This window comes from Acinonyx jubatus, chromosome E2 (genome assembly GCF_027475565.1).
Source record: "Acinonyx jubatus isolate Ajub_Pintada_27869175 chromosome E2, VMU_Ajub_asm_v1.0, whole genome shotgun sequence".
Taxonomy (NCBI): Eukaryota; Metazoa; Chordata; class Mammalia; order Carnivora; family Felidae; genus Acinonyx; species Acinonyx jubatus.
Genome location: NC_069396.1, coordinates 16,844,609 through 16,866,364, shown reverse-complemented (window position 1 = coordinate 16,866,364; position 21,756 = coordinate 16,844,609). Strand labels below are relative to the sequence as shown.

General features: G+C 36.6%; 1 protein-coding gene across 12 annotated transcripts in view; it reads left to right on the top strand.

Moving 5' to 3' along the window:
• The window catches only part of NFAT5 (nuclear factor of activated T cells 5), a 117,363-nt gene that overhangs the window by 72,179 nt on the left and 23,428 nt on the right, over positions 1–21,756 (top strand). For all 12 annotated transcript variants that reach the window (XM_027076100.2, XM_027076099.2, XM_027076098.2 and 9 more), the window contains 3 exons: positions 7,671–7,805; positions 7,925–7,977; positions 16,878–17,010. In XM_027076100.2, the coding sequence (XP_026931901.1) occupies positions 7,671–7,805; positions 7,925–7,977; positions 16,878–17,010 (321 nt within the window). The remainder of the gene's footprint in view (positions 1–7,670; positions 7,806–7,924; positions 7,978–16,877; positions 17,011–21,756) is intronic.

Sequence of the window (21,756 nt, the reverse complement as noted above, 5' to 3'; positions counted from 1 at the left end):
TGTTTAGACAATAATTTCCCTATTTATTTCTTATTGTTATTTTCATAGAATTTCATGCAAATAGGATTTTTTCCTTAAAATGTATAGCTAGCTTTAAAATATTTCTAATAGTGATTTCAATGAATAGCAATTAGATCTAATCATTTAGGCAAGAGTCTAAGACTCTTACAAAACAAAAAAAAAATTACATAAGTAATCTCTATACCCAATGTGGAGCTTGAACTCACAACCCTGAGATCAAGAGTCACATGCTCTTCCAACTGAGCCAGCCAGGCACCTCTAAGCCTCCTGACCTGTACATTCCTAATGGATCGGTGATTTGATTTTTCTAAAAACCTGTCATCTTATGTAATGAATGTCCTTATTCTGTGTTCAGAATGTAACTTTACTTGATCATGAGTTTTCTTTAAATACACTACACAGCAGTCTGTAGGTTGGTCAGTCTTTTTTATTGTTAAGCTGGTAACAAAATGAAATATTAAAAATTTTTTATTACTTTTTTAATTACTGTTGTTTAAATATTAGCATTAGGACACACAACAGGTGTCCTACAGGTGAGGGGCACTTGGGTGGTTCAGTTGGTTAAGTGTCCAACTTAGGGTCAGGTTATCTCATGGTTTGTGGGTTCGAGCACCACGTCAAGCTCTCTGTGTCAGCATGGAGTCTGCTTCGGATCCTGTTTCCCTCTCTCTCTGTCCCTCCCCAGCTCACGCTCTCTCCTTCTTTCAAAAATAAATAAATATTAAAAGTTTAAAATGTATGCTTTATGCATGTAGGCAGATGCAGAAGAGAGAGGAAAGAAGACTGGGATAATCATGCCCAAGCCCTGGTTCCAACTCTTCCATAGTTCACTCATTTCACCTCTCTAGTGAATATTAATCTAATGGAGTTTCCTGTTAATAATAGTGCTACATTATCCCATTTGATCTTAACAATAGTACTGTGTTATTAATAATTTAGAAATGATTAGTTTCACTTTTTGTATAATAGGAGAGGGATGAAACTGTTCAGGTTAGGAGATGCACAAAGAAATAGATAATCTGATTTTTTTTGTTGTTCATTGTTTTGAGCTGGTGTCTACTGCAGAATATAGGAAAGATTTTATTTTTATCAATTTTAACATAATAGCAGATATACTTCTTAAATTGTATAGCTTATAATTAGGGCATTGACATATAGGCACTTAATTATCTTAAATTTATGTACAGTTAGTCTTATGCTTTCTGTCCCATAGAAGATGGTTTCTTTTTTTTTTCTAATAGTTCACTGAGATATAATTTGCACACCTTGCATTTGAGCCTTTTAACGTGTACAATTTTTTATCATATTCAAAGTTGTACAACCATCACCATTATCTAATTTTAGAACATTTTTATTGCTACCTCAAAAAGAAACCCTGGGGTGCTGGGGTAGCTCAGTTGATTAAGTGTCTGACTTCAGCTCAGGTCATGATCTCACAGTTCGTGAGTTCAAGCCCCATGTCGGGCTCTGGGCTGACAGCTCAGAGCCTGGAGCCTGTTTCAGATTCTGTGTCTCCCTCTCGCTGTGCCCCTCCCCAGCTTGTGCTCTATCACTCGGTCTCACTCTCAAAAATAAATAATCATTAAAAAAAGAAAGAAAGAAAGAAATCCTGTAACTCTTAGCAGTCACTCTCTATTCTATTACCCCAGACCCTGGTAACCACTGTTCTATTTTCTGTCTCTATGGATTTGCCTATTCTGTACATTTCATGTAAATGGGATCATACACTGTGTGGTCTTTTTATCTGGCTTCTTTCACTTAGCATAATGTTTTCAAGATCCACTGATACTGGAGCATATATCAGGCACTTTGGCTAAATGGTATTCCATTGTTTGGATATACCACAATTTGTTTATCCATTCATCCACTCATGGACATTTGGGTTGTTTCCAACTTTTGGTTGTGAATAACGCTACTATGAAGATACGTGTACAGGTTTTGTGTGGGCATGTGGTTTCAGTTCTCTTGAGTATAGACTTTGGAATAGAATTGCTGGATCATATGGTGGACAGTTTTCTTGTTTAACATTTCTTTGAAATTCATTTATGACTAATAGAAGACAAGTTTTTTAAAAAGTAAAAAACCATTTCTTTGTACTTCTACTCCCTGTTTTAACATCAGTTTTCTGAAAATATTGAAGGGAACTGAATTCTTTGTTTTAATTTTATCATCATTTTACCTCTGTTTTCAATAATTTTATTTGACTTATTTTTGAAAACAAAATATGATTTACTACCAAAATATTTGTATTCATTGGATTGGTCAGCAAATTTTGGCAGGCAGTAAAATTGTTCAGATGGGCTTTTTTTTTTTTTTTTTTAACAGTTGTGCTTATTGGGGCTACAATTTACTTCATAGAAACAGTACTGTATTCTAACAGAATACTGCCTGATTGACATTCTGTCATCATTTATTCAATATAAATGCATTGTTCCTCAATCCTGGCTATTTGTTAGTCTTCTGTGGTACACTTAGGATTAAAAAAAAAAAAAAAAAAAAAAGCCGCTTAGTTAGAATCTCCAAAGTTGGATCTTAGCAATGTTTTGAGAAGACTTCATAGCTAATTTTTTTTAAGCTTATTTATTTTGAGAGAAAGAGAGCATGGGGGGCAGGGTGCAGAGAGAGAGAGAGAGAGAGAGAGAGAGAATCCCAAGCAGACTCTGCACTGCCCGCTCAAACCCATGAACTGTGAGATCATAAGCCAAGATGAAATCAAGAGTCAGATGCTTAACCAACTGAGCCACCTGGGTGCCCCAAAACTTCATAGCTAATTTAAGGAATAGTTACAACATGCCCAACTCTGGAAATAAAGACATGATAGCTTAAGGAGCTTACTCTAACAAGCTAGAGGGAAAAACAGACAAGTCAGTGTCCTATTATAAAATGATATAAAGATTATAGCAGGGGTGCTTGGGTGGCTCATGCAGTTAAGCATCCAACTCTTGATTTCGGCTCAGGTAATGATCTCTCAGTGGGGAGATCTAGCCTGCTTGAGATTCTCTGTCTCCTTCTGCCCCTTCTCCTGTGCACGCATGTGCTCTCTCTGTTTAAAAAAAAAAGAAAAAAAAGCAACAATAGATGCATCAGTAGGGTACAATGGAAACATTAGGAAAGAAGAACATCTTGTTTGGAGATGGTAATATTTGTGCAGTATCTAGAAGGACAAATAGAAGTAAGCCGGGGCAGGACAGGGTTTAGATGAAGATTATCCTCATCAGAAGGAACAGTGAATATAAATCTACTCCATGAAAGTGTATGCTTCTTTTAGGGGAATTAAAAAGAGTTTGATATGATTGGAATAAAAAGATACTATGAAGAAGTAGTAAGATTTGAAGCTAGTAGAGCTAGGCAAGATCTCTTTTGTAAAGATTTGTGTGCTGAGCTAAAGAATTTGGATTTTAACGTGACCACCTTAGGAAGCCTGAGGCTTGCACTTCGGCTTTGGAGTGGGATATGAGGGAAGAGGAAAAGTAAACATATAGGTAATACACAGTGAAACAAAGGACCCAAAAATTCTTTTTATTTAAAAAATTAAAAATAAGAATGTTGATTATGGGTTTTTGGTTTATGTTTATTTCCATGAATATAACCTTTTTGGCAGGTTTGAGCAATTGGAGTAGAAAGAGAGGTGAAGAGGAAATAGGTTAGTATGAAGGGTTAGAATTGGAATGGGAGGTAGAAGGAAACAGGAAAATAAGAGGGAGGTAAAAAAGAAAGAGGGGCCAAAGGTGATAGAGGTGGAAGGGAGGAGAGGAAACAGACACTTCATCTTCCATCTAGAAACACTCAGTGGAAAGAAGGGCTATTGCCAGAATTCATGTGCTTTGTGACGTTGAAAAAGAAGTCCTACTTCTATTTGTTAGTTTAACAATGACCATTGGCTCCATTGTCGGTTTTTGTTTGTTTGTTTTTAAGGGGATGGAAGAATTATCCCCTTTTACATTCTTGATGTATTTCTATTTCTGCAGACAATACAGTCATACATTTTTTATTTGATGATACTAGATCAATCTAAGAGTATCAGCTTGCATACTTTTTTAGTATCCACCCCAAATACTAATTTTTTAAATACAGCAAAATAAGAAGAAATAGCTTTCTTTGCTATAATGTATATTGGATTTTATCTTACTATGATTATTGTATTAAATCTGACTGAATTTAACATGTTTCTACCTCCCTTGTTTCTGTGTATCCCACAACTTTAAGAAAAGGATAATATCATTGAGTAAAGTTTCCAACTCTTCAGAGACATTACCAAAAAGCTTTAATTCTTTTGGCGCTTTGAAATACTTGCTTTGTTATTTTTCAGTATTCAGATATTCATTTTTTTTTACCTTTATTTATTTATTTATTTTAATGTTTATTCATTTTTTGAGAGAGAGAGAGAGACAGAGTGTGAGCGGGGTAGGGGCAGGGAGAGAGAGAGACAGAGAATCCAAAGCAGGCTCCAGGCTCTAAGCTATCAGCACAGAGCCCAGTGTGGGGCCCAAACTCACAAACTGTGAGATCATGACCTGAGCTGAAGTCAGCTGCCTAACCAACTGAGCCACCCAGGTGCCCTTTTTCCGCTTTATATTTGAGGCTACTATTTGAAAAGCATCTAGAAGCACATTGTTTTTATAATATCAGAAAAGTGGCTGCTTTTTTTGTGTTATAATATTTTAAGCAGTGTGATCACTTTGAAGAACTGGTTTACTAATTACTTAAAGATAAAAATAAAATAGTTAATGCTTAAATAATACTGACTTTACTTCTGTTTAATATAATGTCTGGGCTGTTGGGTAACCATTAAACTTTTTAATAGAAAAGACCTTTTAAGGTCAAAAGTTAAATTATCTTGAACAGTAACAGACTAGTTCTTTGTATAATGTAAATACAAGTATGTAGAAGATATATACACGTTGTACCTTCAGAGGAGTCTCATTTGGCCATCTTATGACCTTAATACATAAAAGGAAAAAATGAGATAGGAAAAAAAAGTTTTGATAAGCATCACTGAAATGGAATTTCCACATAGTATTTGAAAATGGGGTGAAAGGTTATAGACTTTCCATTCATTTTGTTAATACAGTGTGTTCATATAATTTTGCACCTCTTGTTTTCTACTCAAAGTAATATTTAGTATTTTTTTAATGTCCTTTCAAAACAAATATCTAGTTCCAGTGTTACTCTAAAAAGCTATAAATTAAGGGCACCTGAGTGACTCAGTTGGTTAAGCTTCTGACTTTGGCTCAGGTCATGATCTCATGGTTTGTGGGTTTGAGCTCCGCATTGGGCTCTGTGCTGACGGCTCATAGCCTGGAGCCTGCTTTGGATTCTGTGTCTCCCTCTCTGCCCTTCCCTTGCTTGTGCTCTGTCTCTCTCTTTCTCAAAAATAAATAAACATTAAAAAGCTATAAATTAGTTAATTCTTCATTTAAAGGGGGTATATGATTGCCAACACGTGACCAATAACCATTTCCATTGTCCTCATGCATTAACCCTGTGTGTTCTAACCAATGTATATGGATATACATTCACAATTTCTTTTAAACTCTTAGACATTCCTGAAAATGTCATTTGCCATTTAAATATTTTAAAAGGCTAGGATACTTACTAGCTTGTATCAATAAGTGAGGCTAAATGATTTTGCAGTAACAAACTCAGTGGCGTTCAACAGTAGTCCTACTTCTCCCTCACTTTGTGATAATACTGACTGTGGTTTGGAAGTGGATCCATTTTCTTCATTGTCGGATCCAGGCTGAAGAAGCTGCCCTTATCTGGAACTTTGCCATTTTTGTAGTAGAAGAAAAAAGGAAATGGTGGAACCATGTGAGGTTCTTATAAAGGTTTTCCTTGGAACTGGCACATTATTTCAGGTCACATTTCATTATACAAACAAGGCACATGGCCAGTCCTGATGCGAGTGGAGCAAGAATTACAGCCTTTCCACGAGGAAGGACCTAGGGAAAGAGCAACAGTGAATATTTTGACATTAAATATTTCCCATATTGTATTCTTATAAGGATAAAATTAACTATTTAAATATAGAAGTGTCTAAGAAAAAAGCTTTTCCTAAAGTTTAGTGGAATATCTTATTAATTTAGAAGGTGGTGACTTGTATAAGCCATATTTAAATTTACCTTTGCAGTGCATATGTTGTGAGGGTTTACTAAAATGCCACATAGTATAATCTGTGTCCAAGTGCTTAACCTCCTGGGGAGCAGTTCTTTTGAGTACTTAAAAGGTATTTATTTGCATACACTAGCATCCCAGAAAACCAGTCCTTAGGTATCAGTAAGGAAGAATGTTTCTGGAGTCTAACATAAGGGGGAAACTGGATACTGTATTCACTTCTTGGATATTTATTTATAGTATATATTGAATATTAATTTTGTTCATTTAACTTTAATCCATTATTTCCCAGATTTACTTGACCTTGAAACCTGTTTTGCTAAGCAATACCTATAAAATTCTCACAGAAATCCTGGCATGAGGAAGTTGTTAGGCTAATTATAATTAATTCGTTAGATCTGGCCCCTCTCAGTACTTTCCAACTTATTTGTGTTATATGTAAAAAAATTTTTTAATGTTTACTTATTTTTTAAAAACATTTTTTAATGTTATTTTTGACAGACAGGGAGAGAGTGCATGAGTGAGGGAGGGGCAAAGAGAGAGGGAGACACAGAATCCGAAGCAGGCTCCAGGCTCTGAGCTGTCAGCACAGAGCCCGACGTGAGGCTCGAACTCAGGAACAGTGAGATCATGACCTGAGCTTAAAGTCAGGTGCTTAACTGACTGAGTCTCCCAGGAGCCCCTGTTTACTTATTTTTGGGAGAGAGAGACAGAGCACGAGTGAGGGAGAAGGAGAGAGAGAGAGGGAGACACAAAATCTGAATCAGGCTCCAGGCTCTGAGCTGTCAGCATGGAGCCCCATGTGGGCCTCGAACCCATGAAGGGTGACATCATGACCTGAGCTGAAGTCAGCCGCTTAACTGGCTGAGCCACCCAAGGCGCCCCTCAACTTCTTTGTTAATTTTAGCAGTGGTTAGTTAGTTAAATTTAAAAATTTAAAAACAAGTGCATTTTATTTCTTAAGCTCAGGTTATCCTAATTCAGGGACATCCCCTGGTAGAAAAAACTATTCTAAATTGGATTCAGTCTGTTTTTAGGTGTTCTTCTGGTATGAAGCCTCTTGAGTCCTGGGTGTAGATACTTAAAGAAACCGTCAGTACCGCTCAGAGGCACACATTGCCTCAGAAATCTTGTACTATAATGGCAAAGCATAGCTGACATTTTTGAGGTTAGTGTTGTGGACAAGGTTGTTTTTAAGTAGAATTTTTAAAAAATATTAAGACAAAAAAATGCCTGAGCTCACATTTTAAAACTTTATTATTCACATAATGAGAAAACAAAGATGACATGTAATAAAACCTAATCTTAGACATTAATCCATCCCTACAAAATCTTTTAAGAGTTATTAAAAATTAATAGGGCTTTCCTGGGGTTTTTTTTTTCTCTGTTAGGGTGAAAGTTAAGTTGCACAGTCCAGGAAGTCAAACTCAGGGGTCAACAAAGAGAACTTCTTTAGAACTGGATAATTGAGTTGATTTTAGAAAAGAAATAAGTGTTGGTGGTTCTTTTTATGGAACGCTTATGTGTACCCACAGCTCAGCCAGCAGGAGTGCCAGAAATCTTAAAGAAAAGCTTGCATAGCTGTTCAGTGAAAGGAGAAGAAGAAGTATTTTTAATCGGCAAGAACTTTCTGAAAGGAACTAAAGTTATTTTCCAAGAAAATGTTTCTGGTAAGTAGGCATAGTACTGGTACGGAGATTGTTGCATGTTATACTTTGTTATAAAGGTATAGTTACAAAGTAAAAAAAGTTTCAAAATTTTAGTAAATTACTGTTTTTATTTCAATCAGATGAAAACTCTTGGAAGTCAGAAGCTGAAATTGACATGGAATTATTTCATCAGGTATAATTTAAGCCTTTCTATAGTTTGTTTTTATTTTGTTTTGTTTTTAGTTTGTTTACTCTCTGAGAAATTCAGTTTTGTTCTGAAATTTTCCTGAATCAACAGATTAAATTTCTTCTTTATGTGGGTTTCATATAAATCATTTCATTTTCTTTCTTGAGTTTCTTTAATTGAAGTAGAATTATTCCACAGTTCTCTATTTTTAAAAATTAGGAGCATTGGTAAATTATCATTTTTAATAAATGAGACATTTCTTTTATAAGATTTGTTTGCTCTGAGGATTTGGATTATCCTAACCTACTATTTGGTTAAATCAAAGGGAAACTTATTTGTTGAGTACCTGAAGTGTTTTGTTTGTCAGTTACTTTTTTTTGCAGAGGTACTGTTTGTCATACTTCTGTTAAAGAGTCTGTGTTTGTAGGACCTCATCATGTGTATTATTCTCAAAATGACAAGGAAAAAGAGCTTAAAAACAAGGATAAAAAAACTGACTTGAGAATTAGGATGTAGAACAAATGGTATCAAACTTAAAGAAATTGGTACTAGCAAAGAAGAGAAGGATAAATTTATGAGCCAATCAGATAGAAGACATATGCAGAAGAGTAGCACATACAGGTGTATATCACAGGGAGAGAACAGCAAAGCAGAAACAAACTAATGTGTAAAATACCTAAAGCCTAAAATTTACCATTAAATACTAATTGGAGTCAAAAGCACATGAAAGCAAGCAGAGAGCTGAAAGAGGCAAAAATTAGAGATGAACCATTTTATCAAAAACGTTTATAATTTCTTTTTAGTTTTTAAATTTATTTATTTCTATTTTTTAAAAAGTAAAATTTAAAATGTATATCTGTTATAACATATTGCCATATTCAAAGCTAAGGGCACAATATTCCCTAAGGCTGCCCTTACTTCAGATACCAGCCACAAGTTCAGGGGTCTCCTGACCACTCTCGTTTTTTTAACAAATGACTTCAAATTTAGCGGTTCCCACTCCCCACTCAGATTTGCTAGAATAACTCACAGAAATCAGGATGCACTATATTTAATTTCAGTTTTATTCCAGCAAAAGGACACAAATCAGAACCAGCCAAAGGGAAATATTCGTAGAGCTTGGTATGGGAAGGTCCCAAAGACAAAGCTTTTGTTGCCCTCAGGGAAACCTTACTTACACTCTCAGCACATCCATGTGTGACAATATGCAGAGTATTATCAATTAGGAGGTTTACCCAAGCCATAAGTCCCTTTCATAAATCACATTGTTCTGTACTGACTGTTCAATAGTCAGAGCCCCTAGTCAGAGATAACTTCTATCAGACGGGAAATTCTAGGGTCTTCAAGATCACCAAAAACTAGACCTTAGTCTTAGTAAAGTATATGGTATCATATAAAGTGGGGGGTTTTATATACCTAGACAAATGCTTTGTAGAAAGTTTTCCTCTAGTTTATGCTACCACATGCTGTCAAAAAGAGATAGTAGGACTTAACAGTCATTCCTTTGTCGCATATACCATCGGGCAATCTTTCTTTTTTTTTTTAACGTTATTGAATGTTAAGTTTATTTATAAACTTCTAAATAATAAATGCTACTTTATTAAAATTTATTAAAATAATGTTTTGTTTTGTTTTGTTTTGTTTTTTGAGAGAAAGAGAGATCCTGAGTGGGAGAGGGACAGAAAGAGTGGAGACAGAGGATCTGAAACAGGCTCCATGCTGACAGCAGAGAGCCTGATGCAGAGCTCAAACTCATGAATCATGAGATCATGACCTGAGCAGACGTTAGCATCTTAACTGACTGATCCACCCAGGCACCCCTGGGCAATCTCTGTCTTTTTTTTTTTTTTTTAAAGGATGTCATGACTTTTATTTATTTATTTTATTTTTCATTTCTTTCTTTTTTTTTTTTTTTTTGAGGTTCCGGTTTCTTTTTTTTTTTAATTTAACTTTATTTTTTATTTTGTAAAATTTACATCCAAATTGGTTAGTATATAGTGAAGCAATGATTTCAATAGATTCCTTAATTCCCCTTACCCATTTAGCCCATCACCCCTCCCATAACCCCTCCAGCAACCCTCAGTTTGTTCTCCATATTTATGAGTCTGTTTTGTTTTGTCCCCCTCCCTGTTTTTATATTATTTTTGTTTCCCTTCCCTTATGTTCATCTGTTTTGTCTCTTAAAGTCCTCATATGAGTGAAATCATATGATTTTTGTCTTTTCTCTAATTTCACTTAGCATAATACCCTCCAGTTCCATCCACAGAGTTGCAAATGGCAAGATTTCATTCTTTTCGATTGCCGAGTAATACTCCACTGTATATATGTATACCACATTTTCTTTATCCATTCATCCATCGATGGACATTTGGGCTCTTTCCATACTTTGGCTATTGTTGATAGTGCTGCTATAAACATGGGGGTGCATGTGTCCCTTCGAAACAGCACACCTGGATCCTGTGGATAAATGCCTAGTAGTACAATTGCTGGGTCGTAGGCTAGTTCTATTTTTAGTTTTTTGAGAAACCTCCATACTGTTTTCCAGAGTGGCTGCACCAGCTTGCATTCCCACCAGCAGGGCAAAAGAGATCCTCTTTCTCCGCATCCTCGCCAACATCTGTGGTTGCCTGAGTTGTTAATGTTAGCCATTCTGACAGATGTGAGGCAGTATCTCATTGTGGTTTTGCTTTGTATTTCCCTGATGATGAGTGATGTTGAGCATTTTTTCATGTGTCGGTTGACCATCTGGATGTCTTCTTTGGAGAAGTGTCTATTCATGTCTTTTGCCCCTTTCTTCACTGGATTATTTGTTTTTTGGGTGTTGAGTTTGATAAGTTCTTTGTAGATTTTGGATACTAACCCTTTCTCTGATATGTCATTTGCAAATATCTTCTCACATTGTGTCAGTTGGCTTTCAGTTTTGCTGATATTTATTTTAATGTTTTTATTTATTTTTGAGAGAGAGAGAGAAAGAGAGGGAGACACAGAATCTGAAGCAAGCTCCAGGCTCTGAGCTGTCAGCACAGAGCCTAACGCTGGGCTCGAACTCACAAACCATGAGATCATGACGTGAGCCAAAGTTGGACACTTAACTGACTGAGCCACCCCGGCGCCCCTGGGCAATCTCTGTCGTAACTGCAGTTCTAGCACTTGCTTTGTCATTAACCATCTATGTTACCTAAATAAGAGAAAAAAACACTTTTGTGCCCCAGTTTTCTAGTCTATAAAATTTTACTAGATGGGGGCTCCTGAGTGTCTTAGTTGTTAAATATCTGACTTCAGCTCGGGTCATGAACTCAGTTCGAGGCCCACATTGGGTAAGCTCAGGCCCCGCTTCAGGTAAACATGAGCCCTGCTTCAGGTGAGCCCTGCTTCTCTCTCTCCCTCTCTGTCTCTCTCTCTCTCTCTCTCTCTTTGCCCCTCACTCACTTGCACCCCCTGTCTCAAAACAATTTTTTTTACTAGATTATTTGAGGTTCCTTCTAACATTTTATGATTTCTTATACAAGTTATTAGATCAGACCATTCCCACTCTCCATGAACCAACAGTGGCTTCCTCTTGAGGACTTCTAGAAGTTAGGGGCAATGTAATATGACTCTTCTGTGTTCCTCATAATATTAAGCACTTAACAGATACTCATGAAAAACTTGTTAGTTTATTTTATTTACTTTGAAGAAAAAGAGGACTCTAGGGTCTGTGGTTCCTTTTTCTTCCTGAGGGCACTTCAAACCCTGATTTCAACCAGGTTTTTGCATACCTATAGTTTTGGTCCTGACTGAAGGTTTATTTATCCATGCAGTACTTCTGTGTGTGCCATAAACATGTTTTGGGTTTTGATGAGTTGGTTAGATTAATGTAAACTCCCTTGCTAGTAATATGCCTGTGTTTCTTTGCTTCTTTCTTTCTTTCTTTCTTTCTTCCTTTCTTTCTTTCTTTCTTTCTTTCTTTCTTTCTTTCTTTCTTTCTTTCTTTCTTTTTCTTTTCTTCCTCCCTCCCTCCCTTCCTTTCTTTCTATCTATCTGTCTGTCTATCACCTTATCCTGTGATGCAGCTTTTTGGATAAGAAAATTAGTTCTGGAGACGGAGAAACTCACCCTATAAATTACACAAAATATTAATAAGATGTCCCCAAACAAATTATAGTCTTAACTTGCTGTCTCATATAGAACTAAATATTAAGAAGTCTTTGTTCCTCCTCCTCCTCCTCCTCCTTGTCCTCCCTTTTCCTCCTCCTCCTCCTCCTCCTCCTCCTCTTCCTCCTCTTCTTTGTCTACCTCCCCCTCTCCCCCTTCCTTTCTTCTCCATTCTTTCCTTTATCCTTTTTTCCTTCCTTCCTTCTTTACCTTTGAGGCATGGGGTAGCTAATATTCTTAAAACACTTTTTTGCAGGGTAGTTAATGCCAGCTACCATAGATTAAAGAAGAGTAATCATAAAAATAAGACATGGTGGAATGAAAAGGAGTTAATGTCCTTATTTGGTGGCTATATCTAGAGGTCCTGGGGTTTTTGCAAGCAAGTATGTATAACAAACTAAAACATAATATGATTTTTCATTAATTCTGTGGTTCTTCTCTTCATTTTTAAGTTTATCTTTTTCAGAGAACTTTCTCTCTTTTTTTTTTTTTCTTTTTTTTCTTAAGGGACTCTCTGGGAAGTGTTTTAGAATGGGAATCACAGTGGAGATATAAAGAATTGATCCAACAGATTATATTAAAATTTAAAAAAATTAACATTTAGGAGTACTTGGCTGACTCAGTCAGTGGTGCATGTGACTCTTGATCTAGGGATTGTGGTTTTGAGCCCCACATGTAGAAATTACTTAAATAAAATAAAATCTATTTAAAATATTAAACATTTAGAGGGAAGGATACTCAAACAGCAACAGAAAAGAAATTGTGGTCCATACAGAAATATCAGGCCTCTACAGAAAAGCTAAAAGGACCTCCACAATATTAAAAATTGATGAAAAGATAGTATAGTAGAAAAGACCACTTAAAGGTAACCTTGCTGGGGTGCCTGGGTTGCTCAGTTGGTTAAGCATCTGACTCTTGGTTTAGCTCAGGTCATGATCTTGCAGTTTGTGAGTTTAAGCCCTGTGTAGGGAGCTGCACTAAGAGTGCAGAGCCTTCTTGGGATTCTCTCTCTGCCCCTACTGTGCATTCTCATGCTCTTTCTCAAAAAAATAAACTTTAAAAATATTTTAAAAATAAAGATAACTTTGCAAATTACAATTATGAGTAATTGTAATGACTATTCATTTGCAATCCCCAAATCAACTCCTCAGATACTAAACTTTTTTATTATTTAAAAATTCAGATTAATGAAATCTGGGAAAACAGTTCGTTGTTTAATATTTGGCTCTTCTATTCAAAGCCATAATAGGTATGCAGGGTCATTTTATTTATTACCATTTTAACAATTCCAGATGAATTCTGTAGGAATTGCCCATTAAATGTATATAAAAGATATATATCTTAAAAATCAATCTGTAATAGATCTCATACATATATATAGATATACATATAGTCTTTTTTTTCTCTCTATATGTGCATTTACATATAGTGTTAAAGATAAGTTTGTTTTGAAAGAAAGAAAGAGAGTTTCACAGCTTGAAATGTGGAAGTGATTCAAAAAGGGAACTAGAGGCGGGGGCCGCCTGGATGGCTCAGTCAGTTAAGCATCTGACTCTTGGTTTTGGCTTGGATCACATGATCTCATGGGTCATGAGTTTGAGCCCCACGTCGGGCTCCACGCTGACACTGCGAAGCCTGCCTGGGATTCTCTCTTTCTCCCTCTCTCTCTGTGCCCCTTCTCTGCTTGCACTCTCTCTATCCTGCTCTCTCTTAAGATAAATAAAGTTTAAAATAATAATAATAATAAAGGGAACTAGAGCCTGGGTGGCTCAATCGGTTAAGCATTGGACTCTCGATTTGGGCTCAGGTCATGATCCTAGGGTTTGTGGGATTGAGCCCCATAGCAGTTTCTGTGTTGCCAGCATAGAGCCTGCTTGGGATTCTGTCTCTCTCTCTCTCTCTCTCTCTGCCATTTGTCACCTCGTGTGTACTTTTTCTCTCTCTCGCTCTGTCTCAAAATAAGTAAACATTAAGAATAAATAAATATTAAAAATAAATAAAAGTTTGCGAGAGAGAGAAGAAGAAGGAGAATCCCAAGCAGGATTCTTAACCCAGGCACCTCTAAAGAAGCAAACTTTCTGTCACTATTCATAATTTACTTATTTTTTATTTCAAATCACTTGTAGAATTTCTAGATTCAGATTGAGGCAGTATGAAGGATTAGTATCGAAATAGGTTCATTTGGGGGCACCTGGGTGGCTCAGTCGGTTAAGTGTCTGACTGCGGCTCAGGTCATGATCTCGCGGTTTGTGAGTTGGAGCCCCGCGTCAGGCTCTGTGCTGACAGCTCAGAGCCTGGAGCCTGCTTCGGATTCTGTGTCTCCTTCTCTCTCTGCCCCTCCCATGCTCATGCTCTGTCTCTCTCTGTCTCTTAATAGTAAATAAACGTTTAAAAAAAAATTTGTTTTTAAATAGGTTCATTTGTGTTTGTTTTAAATTTTTTTTTTTTTACATTTATTTTTTGAGAGACAGAGCACAAGCAGGGGAGGGGCAGAGAGAGAATGAGACACAGAATCTAAAGCAATCTCCAGGCTCTGAGCTGTCAGCACAGAGCCTGATGTGGGGCTCAAACTCACAAACCATGACATCATGACTTGAGCCAAACTTAGACACTTAACTGAGTGAGCCACCCAGGTGCCCCAGTTCATTTGGTTTTTTAAATTTTTTTTTTTTTGTTAACGTTTATTTATTTTTGAGACAGAGAGAGACACAGCATGAACGGGGGAGGGGCAGAGAGAGAGGGAAACACAGAATCGGAAGCAGGCTCCAGGCTCTGAGCCATCAGCCCAGAGCCCGACGCGGGGCTCGAACCCGCAGACCGCGAGATCGTGACCTGAGCTGAAGTTGGACGCCTAACCGACTGAGCCACCCAGGCGCCCCTCATTTGGTTTTTTAAAGATTCCATTTTTAAAAAAAATTTTTAATGTTTGTTTTTGAGAGAGATAGAGCATAAGTGGGAGAGGGGCAGAGAGAGAGGGAGACACAGAATCCAAAGCAGGGTCCAGACTCTGAGCTGTCAGCACAGTGTCTGATGCAGGGCCCAAACTCATGAACCGTGAGATCATGACCTGAACCAAAGTCAGACACTTAACCAACTGAGCCACCCAAGCCCTCTAGTTTTTTAAAGATTTCAAATTAAGTTTAAGTATGCTCTCCAAAGCAAGTGTAATAAAAGTTTTTAAATACAAACGAGGAGGACACCTCACAAGAACATCTATCTATTCAACCATTTCTTTAACTGTAGGTAGTTTGTGACATAGTTACAGTGTTTAAACAAAAGAGTAAAATTAAGAGTGGATGGAATTTTAAAACTGTTTCTTAGAAATTGGATCATTGCAGGTACATTTCTTGATGACCTCATGTGCACTGAATCTGTGCTCTCAGATTTTTGTCCCTCAGTATCTGTGGACATACACACATGTATACATGTTTTGTTTTTTTTTTTTCACCTGGCTTAAAAATGTGTTTTTGTTTTGTTTTGTTTTGTTTTGTTTTGTTTTTGAGATGGCTAACTGGGCTTAAGAAGCTTAACTGCCATAAATCAGAAGCTGTTTTGACTATTTCATAGTGTCTTAAGATAGCTTAGAAACAAAGTAAGTGCTCAGAAATTGAAACCTTGACCTTGATCCCACTTGTCATTTGATCTATTCAACTGAATCAACCAACTATAGTCTAGCTAAATAACATATGTCATCAAACTCACATCACCTTCAGTTGTCAGTATTGGCCTCCTGCATATCACATCCTAGTAGAAAAACATAATCATTACCCCTTAATATTCCTTCCCAGTTCTGTAATGTACTGGGGAAGAAGGGCATAAGTCAGATATGGTTCATGGTTATCTTCCAAGAAGATGCAGTCCCCTTGAATGAGTGCTGGTGAAGCATTTATGAACTTTTTTCTTATAAGGATGCTTCTGCCACTATTCTGACAAAAAATAACTTTGATTTGCTCTATTTGACTTTAAATGAAAATTAACATGGTTAGGAAGTAGTGTAAATTGCATTGTAAAGTACATTTCACAATTAATGTTGTCCAAAACATATGATAACTAACATTGTGCTTGGTGGACATATTTTTCCCTTAAAATTATATTCATTCTTTTATTCAACAAATATATTTGCATGTATTTTGTATAAGATACTTAACAGTGGATATAGAATGAAAAAGAAAACATCCTAGGTTCTTATGGAGCTTACATTCTTGTGATTGGAGAGACAAAAAACAAGCAAATAACTACAGTAATTTCAAGTGGTGCTAAATGCTATTTTAGAAATAAACAAGATTATGTGACCAGGTTGGGAAGGGTGCTACTTTAGATAGGATGGTCACAGAAGACTTCTCTGTGGAGGTAACATTTGAATAAGACCTGACAATGGATAAGGAACTAGACATTTGAAGAGGTGAAGGAAGAATATTCCAGTGGGAGAGACCAGCAAGTTGTAAAGCCTCTCAGGTAAAAAAATGAATTTAGTATGTTAAAAGAATGGACTAAGAAGGTCAGTGTAGCCAGAGTGTAACAAGCTGGGGGAGAATGGAAAAGAGATACAGTTGACAGGAAAAGCACCTTGTAAGCCACTGTAAAACATTAAAGGCAATTTTAAGATTAATGTCCCGATGCCTGTGAATCTGAGCTTTAAAATACATTTTTTCCCTAGTCAGACTCTTTACACTTTGCTGCTAAAAGGAAATCTACTTAATTATAATTTTTATTTCAAAATTTTAATTTAAATATTGCTTCTTTTTGACTCTTGTTATTTCCTTTAAATTTAGAATCATCTTATTGTAAAGGTTCCCCCATATCATGACCAGCATATAACTTTGCCAGTATCCGTGGGAATATATGTAGTGACCAATGCTGGAAGATCTCATGATGTTCAGCCATTCACTTACACTCCAGACCCAGGTATGTCAAAATAAAGAATTCTGATCTAAAACCAATAATTAATTTCTAGTTCTTTGGAAGCAATTGAAGTCCAGCCAAGCAAAATGAAAAAGTTGTATGCTAAGATGAGTTGATACTAAGGGCATTATTTCCTAAGAAGATAGCCACCAAATACTGCTTTTGCTCTTACATCTAGGGTGTCATTTTGCCTTGTGCTGTCCTGGTTAAAGAAAAGCTAGGAATGCTCTCAAGTCCTACTCTTCAAAATTATATCATACAAATTACTCCTTAGTAATAAGTGCCATTCATTAAGGACCTTTTATGTGCAGAAAGGTCAAAGTGACAACTTTGGGTAACTGCGAATAGTTTAGTCTCAGTCTGGCTTATAGGATGCATTTCGGGAGAAGTGAGAGATAGGCTTGGATTGATAAATGATAAAATCACGAATAGAGTTATATGCCTGTAACATTTTCTAATTTGTGTAGTCAAAAATATCAAAGACTGCTGGTTAATAAGTATTTTAAATATAATTTTAAGAACTTAGGTAAAATAGTTGCTTTAGAAACCAGAGCAATAAAAGCAATTGAAATCCTAAAAGGTTAGAAGATCTCTGGGTAAGAAGTGTCTTAAGAATTTTTTTTCAGTGGTTATTTAGTTTTGAGAGAGAGAGCAGGGGAGGGGCAGAAGGAGAGGGGGACACAGGATCAGAAGCGGGTCTGCACCGACAGCAGACCAGTGCGCTGTGAACTGTGAGATCTCATGAACTGTGATATCATGACCTGAGCCAAAGTTGGACTCTTAACCAACTGCGCCACTCACATGCCCCTCTTAGGAATTTTTTGCCTACATTGATTTAGTTGCCTGAAGAAGAGAAGCCTTTTCCTAGCAAAAGTAGGGAGAACAGTTTGGAAAGTTTAATTTGCTAATTAAAATTCTTCACATGTTCCATTGACCTAGGCTTGATTTCTGCCATGTTTACCATTGCCTCAGTTCGTTCCAGTCTCAGGCATACGTCAGAATTAGCAGCTCTTCCATATTTAAAAGTTTATTGTTTATGTTATTCCCAAATACTTCAGGATTCGGTGAGGTACAAAGTAAATAAAGGTGGTGGGGAAAGAAAGCCCTGGCAAGAAAAAGTAATGGAAACAGTAGCTAGGGCAGAGTTGTAACTAGTCTTGATAATACTTTCTCTCACTTAATGTGTCTCCCTTTTAAAGAATATGTCTAGATTTCACAGCATTGCTTATTATGCACCAGTCTGCTACAAAAGTATGCCACAGTATATATAATATTAATGAAGTTAATAGTTGTGTTAGAATAAAAGATCAGCAGTAAAATTTTCAGACAGAAAAAGGCAAAGTTTAGAAATAATATATTGGTTTCAACAAAAACAGGAAAGAGAAGATACTCAGACCACATATTTAATTGTTCTCTTTCTAGGAAGGTCTCAAAAATCCAAGAAAGTTTTATTTAAAAATAATGGTAGCTAACACATTTTACTAAATGCTAATTACTAAATAGTGGCATTTAATATTTTATGTGAAGAGGAGCTTACCCATGCAGCAAAAGCTGGCATAATTGGTACAGAACGTTCTTCCCAATGAACTTGTGTGTCATTTGTGTGGGAAGGGAAGAAAGAAGTGTATGTATGTGGTCAGGGTAGCCTGAAAGATTTTGCAGTCCTGAGGTTTTGTTGTCATTTGTTTGTTTTTATTGATTACTGATGAAGAACATCAGGACTTTAAAGTGCTTAGAGTCAGCACTAAGAATCTTCATTTCTTAGTGATAAATGCTGATTGCTAGAAATTTCCCAGGGCACCTGGGTGGCTTAGTGGATTAAGCATCCGACTCTTGATTTTGGCTCAGGTCATGATCTCACGGTTCAGGAATTCGAGCCCCGCATCAGGCTCTGTGCTGACAGCACAGAGGCTGCTTAGGATTCTTGCTCTCTCCCTCTTTCTGCCCCTCCCCTGTGGACATCCTCTCTCTCTCTCTCTCAAAAATAAATAAACTTAAAAAAAAGAAAGAAATTTCCCTTTGATAGATTGCCAGATAAAACAGCTTTTAAGTCCTCTGCTTTATAGCCTATACTAATTGACTATCTTTGGCCACATTTAGGCAATCATTAACATATGTTTATTCTTTTAAGTTTTTCTCTTCATATTTTATATTCTGTAGATAGCATTCACTCTCAGAAACTCTTAATTGAATAAATAAGTAGTATGCAAACTTTGTAATAAGATGTAATGCTTCAGTTTCTGCCTTTATGATATAGCTAATCAAAGAATCTTCCCATAATTTCACTTTTTTGTATTTTATAAAATGTGATAATCTTTTCAGGTTTATGTGAGAGAGAATATGATTTCAGGAAAGCTTGGTTATAGAAAATTTGCACTACCTCATTATGATCATCCAGTTGCTGTTGTGATTCATCTGAGGACTGTGGTTAAATATTTGAATATTCAGTGGTGTATAATTATAAGAGGAAAAACTAGGCCTACCCTAATATTCACAAGTCAGAGTAGAAATGGTGACTATTATACTATTTGTCTAAATATTTAAAAGTTATAAATAAACTGGCTAATTAAATATATCCTATTCTCCTAATTTGACCAAGATACTTTCATATCAACCTGGAAGGCCAGATTTAGGATTATCATAATGCCTTGGGAGTTCCAAGCTGGATGTGGCAACAAGAGGAAAGAGAATACCCAGCCTGTCAACTGCCTTTCCCTTTCCTAGCTCCATGCTATACCTAGAGGACCTTAATGCACCAACCAGTGCTTCCAAGCTTTGTCCATTCCGTAGGTCTAAGACTCCACACATAGTCTAGAATAGTTTTGCAGAAAAAGTGGATATCATGGGTACTTGGTACAAGGTCTAAAAGTAGGATCGGACAAGGGCTCAAGTGAACATAAACTGGCTTTGCACACTCTTTCAGACACAAGCCCTTCTAAAGCCCTCTGAATCTATTACTGCTAAAAAGGGGCATTGCATGTGCATGTTCTCAAACATTTAGATACTTTGCAGGGTCATAAAACCTTTGTTTTATTGCCAGTTAGTCACCAAAGCTTTTACTTCAGTCTGTTACGACACATAAATCACATTAGGTTAATTTTGTAGTGACTCAGCAGTGGTGATTTCTGTACGAAATGAAGGACATAACATTTGTTCATCGTTTTGTTACTCTAACAACAAATGACTGAAACTTAATTTTAAAAGAAGACATTTAAGAGGCACCTGGGTGGCCCAGTCGGTTAAGCATCTAACTCTTGATTTTGGCTCAGGTCATGATCTCATAGTTCGTGAGGTCAAGCCCCACATCAGGCTACACACTGACCGTGCAGAGCCCGCTTGGGATTCTCTGCCCCTCCCCTGATCATGTTCTGTCTCTCTCTCTCTCTCTCTCTCTCTCTCTCTCTCTTTCTCTCAAAATAAAATTAAATAAAAATTAAAAAAAATAAAAATAGAAATTTAAGGGGTACCTGGCCAGCTCAGTCAGTAGAGCATGCAACTCTTGATCTCAGGGGTTATGAGTTTGAGCCCCACCTTGTGTGTGGAGCCTACTTAAAATTTAAATAAATAAATAAAAAATAAAAAGAAATAAAAGTAGAAATTTAAAATGGTTTCAAAGATTATTTTCTATTTTAAAATCTGTAATTGTTAGAATTAATGTTACGCTTTAAAACTATCTAGAAGTCGGGGCATCTGGGTGACTCAGTCGGTTAAACATCGGACTTCAGCTCAGATGATGGTCTTGCAGTTTGTGAGTTCAAGCCCCTCGTTGGGCTCTGTGCTGACAGCTCAGAGCCTGGAGCCCACTTCAGATTCTGTGTCTCCCTCTCTCTCTCTACCCCCTCCACCACTTGCACTCTCTCTCTCTCTCTCTCTCTCTCTCTCAAAAATAGATAAACATTAAAAAAAATTTTTTTTAATGTCTAGAGGGACATCTGGCTGACTGTTGGAAGAGCATGCAACTCTTGATCTCAGGGTTGTGAGTTCAAGCCCCATGTTGGGTGTAGAGATTACTTAAAAATATGAAATCTAAAAAACTAAAAAATTAAAACAAAATCTTTAAAAATAAATAATTAAAACTGTCTATGGATTTCTTTTCCATTCAACTCCCTGTATATCATTTGTTGGACCTTCTGTGTAGCACAATAAATTATTTAAGTTCATTCTTAGATGTGTACATTTTGTCTCTTTATCCACAATTGACTAGCTCTTTATAGTATCTTTATAAATATCATTTCACATTGTCATGTCAAAAATAAATTGTGGGGTGCCTGGGTGGCTCAGTCAGTTAAGCAACTGACTCTTGGTTTTTACTCAGGTCATGCTCTCATGGTCATGCTCTCATGGTTTGTGAGTTCGAGCCCCACGTTGGGCTTTGCACTGTCAGTGCATCCTCCTTTGGATTCTCTCTCTGCCCTCCTGCATGTTTTTGCACTTTCTCTTTCTCTCTCAAAATAGGCAAATAAACTTTAAAAAAATAAATTGTAAATAAGGTGACTCAATTCCCATTCTAAATGAATTAGGGGATATAAAATAAATACATAGAAATATAGAAATTAAAAATTTTAATAAAATTATTGTATAATCATTTTAAGTGAGATCCTGGAATTTATTCAACTTTATCATTTCAGAACTGAACTCTGTTCTTAGGCCCATTAAATTTAAAGTTGCCAGGGCATCTGGGTGGCTCAATTGATTGAGTGTCTGTCTGACTTCGGTTCAGGTCATGATCTCACAGTTGTGAGTTTGAGC